Source organism: Tupaia chinensis, unplaced genomic scaffold, assembly GCF_000334495.1.
Source record: "Tupaia chinensis unplaced genomic scaffold, TupChi_1.0 Scaffold000272_1, whole genome shotgun sequence".
Classification (NCBI taxonomy): domain Eukaryota; kingdom Metazoa; phylum Chordata; class Mammalia; order Scandentia; family Tupaiidae; genus Tupaia; species Tupaia belangeri.
In genome coordinates, this window is record NW_006159754.1 from 2,418,585 (window position 1) to 2,421,761 (window position 3,177).

The 3,177-nt window shown below is 35.5% G+C and overlaps 2 protein-coding genes across 5 annotated transcripts in view; one reads left to right on the forward strand and one right to left on the reverse strand.

Moving 5' to 3' along the window:
* Nucleotides 1-3,177, forward strand: part of MED12L (mediator complex subunit 12L) — a 393,053-nt gene that overhangs the window by 295,455 nt on the left and 94,421 nt on the right. The window lies entirely within an intron of this gene.
* Nucleotides 1-3,177, reverse strand: part of P2RY12 (purinergic receptor P2Y12) — a 52,946-nt gene that overhangs the window by 1,324 nt on the left and 48,445 nt on the right. For 3 of the 4 annotated variants that reach the window (XM_027772369.1, XM_014588288.2, XM_014588287.2), the window contains 2 exons: nucleotides 2,497-2,661; nucleotides 19-802 (listed from right to left, as the gene is read on the reverse strand). In XM_027772369.1, the coding sequence (XP_027628170.1) occupies nucleotides 19-788 (770 nt within the window). In that variant the 5' untranslated portion in view covers nucleotides 789-802; nucleotides 2,497-2,661. The remainder of the gene's footprint in view (nucleotides 1-18; nucleotides 803-2,496; nucleotides 2,662-3,177) is intronic. The other variant, XM_027772370.1, reaches the window with a different exon arrangement.

Consider the following 3,177-nt stretch of genomic DNA (forward strand, 5'->3'; position numbering starts at 1 on the left):
TGGCTCAGGTTGTAGGGAATGAGGGCAAAATGGAAAGGAACAAAACAAATGAAGAACACAGCAATGATGATGAAAACTTTGACATTAACCTTTTTCCTGGGGACTTTGCCTACACCCCTTGTTCTGACGTAGGACTTATACAGTTCTTTTGTAATGAGTGTGTAGCATACAATGACGATTAAGAAATTAATCCAGAAAATGACTTGACAGATATAATTGACGATTTCATGCCATACCAGGCCAAATTCTGATTTAAGGAAAGAACATTTCTGTACATTCTTGTCTCTTGGCCTCCTGTTAGTCAGAATCATATTAGGTAAAGAAAGTAAGAACATGAATGCCCAGATGACAACAGAGAGAATCTTGGCCCCTAGGAGATTTTTTGTGTTGGATGTTTTAAATGGCCTGGTGGTTTTTTGGTAGCGATCGATGGTAATCAGCCCTAAGAATGAGATGCTGATATACATTGTAAAATAAAATATGACGGAGGTGACTTGGCATACGAAGGTCCTCAGCGGTCCTGTTCCCAGTTTGGCATCACTGAGGATTTTGAATGGAAAAGTCAGAATCATGAGAAGATCGGAGATGACTGTGTTTTTAAGAAAGATAATAAAGTTAGATTTATTGTGGATTTGAAAGAAAATCCTCATTGCTAGGCTGTTCGTGATGAGTCCAATGAAGAACAGGACTGTATAGAGCAGCGGGAAGAGGACCTGAGTGATTTTGTGGTCTCTGGTGCATAGGCTGCTGTTCCTGGACACAGAGGTGAGGTTGCCGAGGGCTTCCATTTCTCTGTGGCTACCTAGAGGAAGAGGGATGAGATGGTTATTTCCAGTTTTAGGTAGCTGACGTTGCTGTTATTTCAGTGTAGATTTTTGGACACGGACTTTTCTAAAAATTGAGCTTTTTGATCTTTATTGTAGCAAGTAGCGGGAACACAGAAAAACAGAATCTCAGACTATTTCATCCATGCAAATATTGCATCTCTAGCAAAGTAATATGGTCTGAAGTACATGGTGGGGAAACTGTGAATGCATGTGTTTCTCATGTGTTGAGTGTTTGCCTCTGACAGCCCATGTTGCTCTTAGTCAAAGCTAACCTGTATTTCTATATAACTGCTGGAAGAGATCTGCACTGTCTTACTCATTTCCAGCTTCATTCCATGCCTTTTTAGCTTTTAGTTTCTATTCATGCTCACTATTCCTACACCATCCTGTCCTTATTCTCATAGGGTTTCGTTTACTCTAGTCCCATCCAAGGCTTTGAAGGACAAATGAGTAATGACTACCTGTTGGAATTTTAAGGTGAACAAAATAGAATGAAAGTAGTATAAAATCACTGTTGGGAAATGTATTAAATAAATACATATGGAATCTGGAAAAAAAGGCCATAATTTTCCTCTATAGTTGGAAGATATTCCTGTCTTTACATTGGTCAGTCTGCCAGTCAAAAATTGATCTCATAGACACTCATTACTTAGCTCCAAATATCTTAAGTTAGGTAGATCTCATTTCACTCCTTGTTCAGTATTTTCAAAGTTTTTACATACATTTACTTAAATATCACTCAGTGTAAATTTTCAAATAGTAAAAAATAAGGAAATGGCCGATGTATATATGGTTATCAGAACAACCAGGACATACTTTCTAGATTTATGGAGTCAATAATGGTAGTTAAAAAGAAGTATCAAAACCACGTTGTATCTGATTTGCTAGGTTATTACTGTAGTAGGCTGCTCTGAATAAAATTATCAGTTGACTTAAATATACCATCTGGCATTTATGTCTTGATATTTGAAATGAAATTTGTAATCTTTTTATTTCATCAGACATATTAAAGTGATTCTACATAAAATATTATTCCTCATTTTCAGACACAGTAATATTGAAGTACAAATATCTACACTATAAGAAAACACCTTTCTTGTTAAAAGATTAAAATGACAATTAAAGGTAGCACTACATTCCCCCAAAATGTCAATGGAATTCTTTTTATCCATCCTTTAAAAAAAAATGAAAGTAAAACAATGAAGAACCATGTTCCCACAAGTATGGCTTCACTTTTCAACACATCCTTAGCTGTTTAACTCTTTAAAAAAAAAATTGAAACCCAGTATTTTATTGACATGAGATCACTGGAAATTCTGCTTTGTGAATGTTCATTTACATAGACCGAAAGTAATTTAGCAAATATTCTTGCATTGAGAATTTTAGCTCTGTTTATATTTAAATCTCATTTTATAGTCAAGGCAAAATAAGAAAATCCATTGATATTTTATTTTCATGCTTTGTAATTTTTTTTAAATGAAGAGCTTAATCAACAGTTGTCTCTTACACTATTAGCATGGCTCCTATGATCATTTTCATTCCATCCTTGCACTTGCATTGATATTAATTGTCACTTATGGTTTTCAATGAAAAAAACCTTGGAAAAATCCATATACTCATCATAGTGTAAGCACACATATTTGTCAAATCCTTGTAGATATAACATTACCTGGTTACTCTGTTGATTCTGAAGGGTGAATGTATCCAGTAAATAGGAATTAATGCAAACTGCAGAGTGGCATCTGGTATTTTCCTTTAAATGCCTTAGTCTAGTTGCCAAACCTCTTTGTGATAGAGAACTTGCTGAGTTTTCATCAGTAAAGTCTTGAGTGTTCTAGAGAGAAATAGTGGGAAAGAGAGAGAAAGAGCTTCACAATCGCGATTACCTTCGAACACTGTGGACTGAAAGCTATACAGACACTGAATTTCCGTCTGTCTGCTTTTAGGACTTCTGCTTTTATTTCCTGGGAGATGTAGGGTGAGGATAGCTGAGAAATCATCTTTTAAAAGGCAATTTAAAATCCTGTGGCTCTTTACTGAAAACTGCCGTAAGGTCGATGACTTATAACTTGGACTTCTTTGGTTATTTTCCATACAAATGATAAATCCAAGTTTAGGTGAAGCCTCTAAAGTCCGCTTCCTGGAGAGGGCTGCAGGCTTGCTTTCTCAGATGGTTATTTACCTGGAAACATACTGTGCTCGATATTGATGATACATTACTTTTCTACAGGTAATTACATTACCTTAAAATGTGTGCTGTTTTTAGGGATGTTAAGTCTCTTGCCTTTTGTTTTTTCCTTGGTTAATAATGTCATTATTATAAAGTCTGTGTTTGATTAACTTCTTTGTA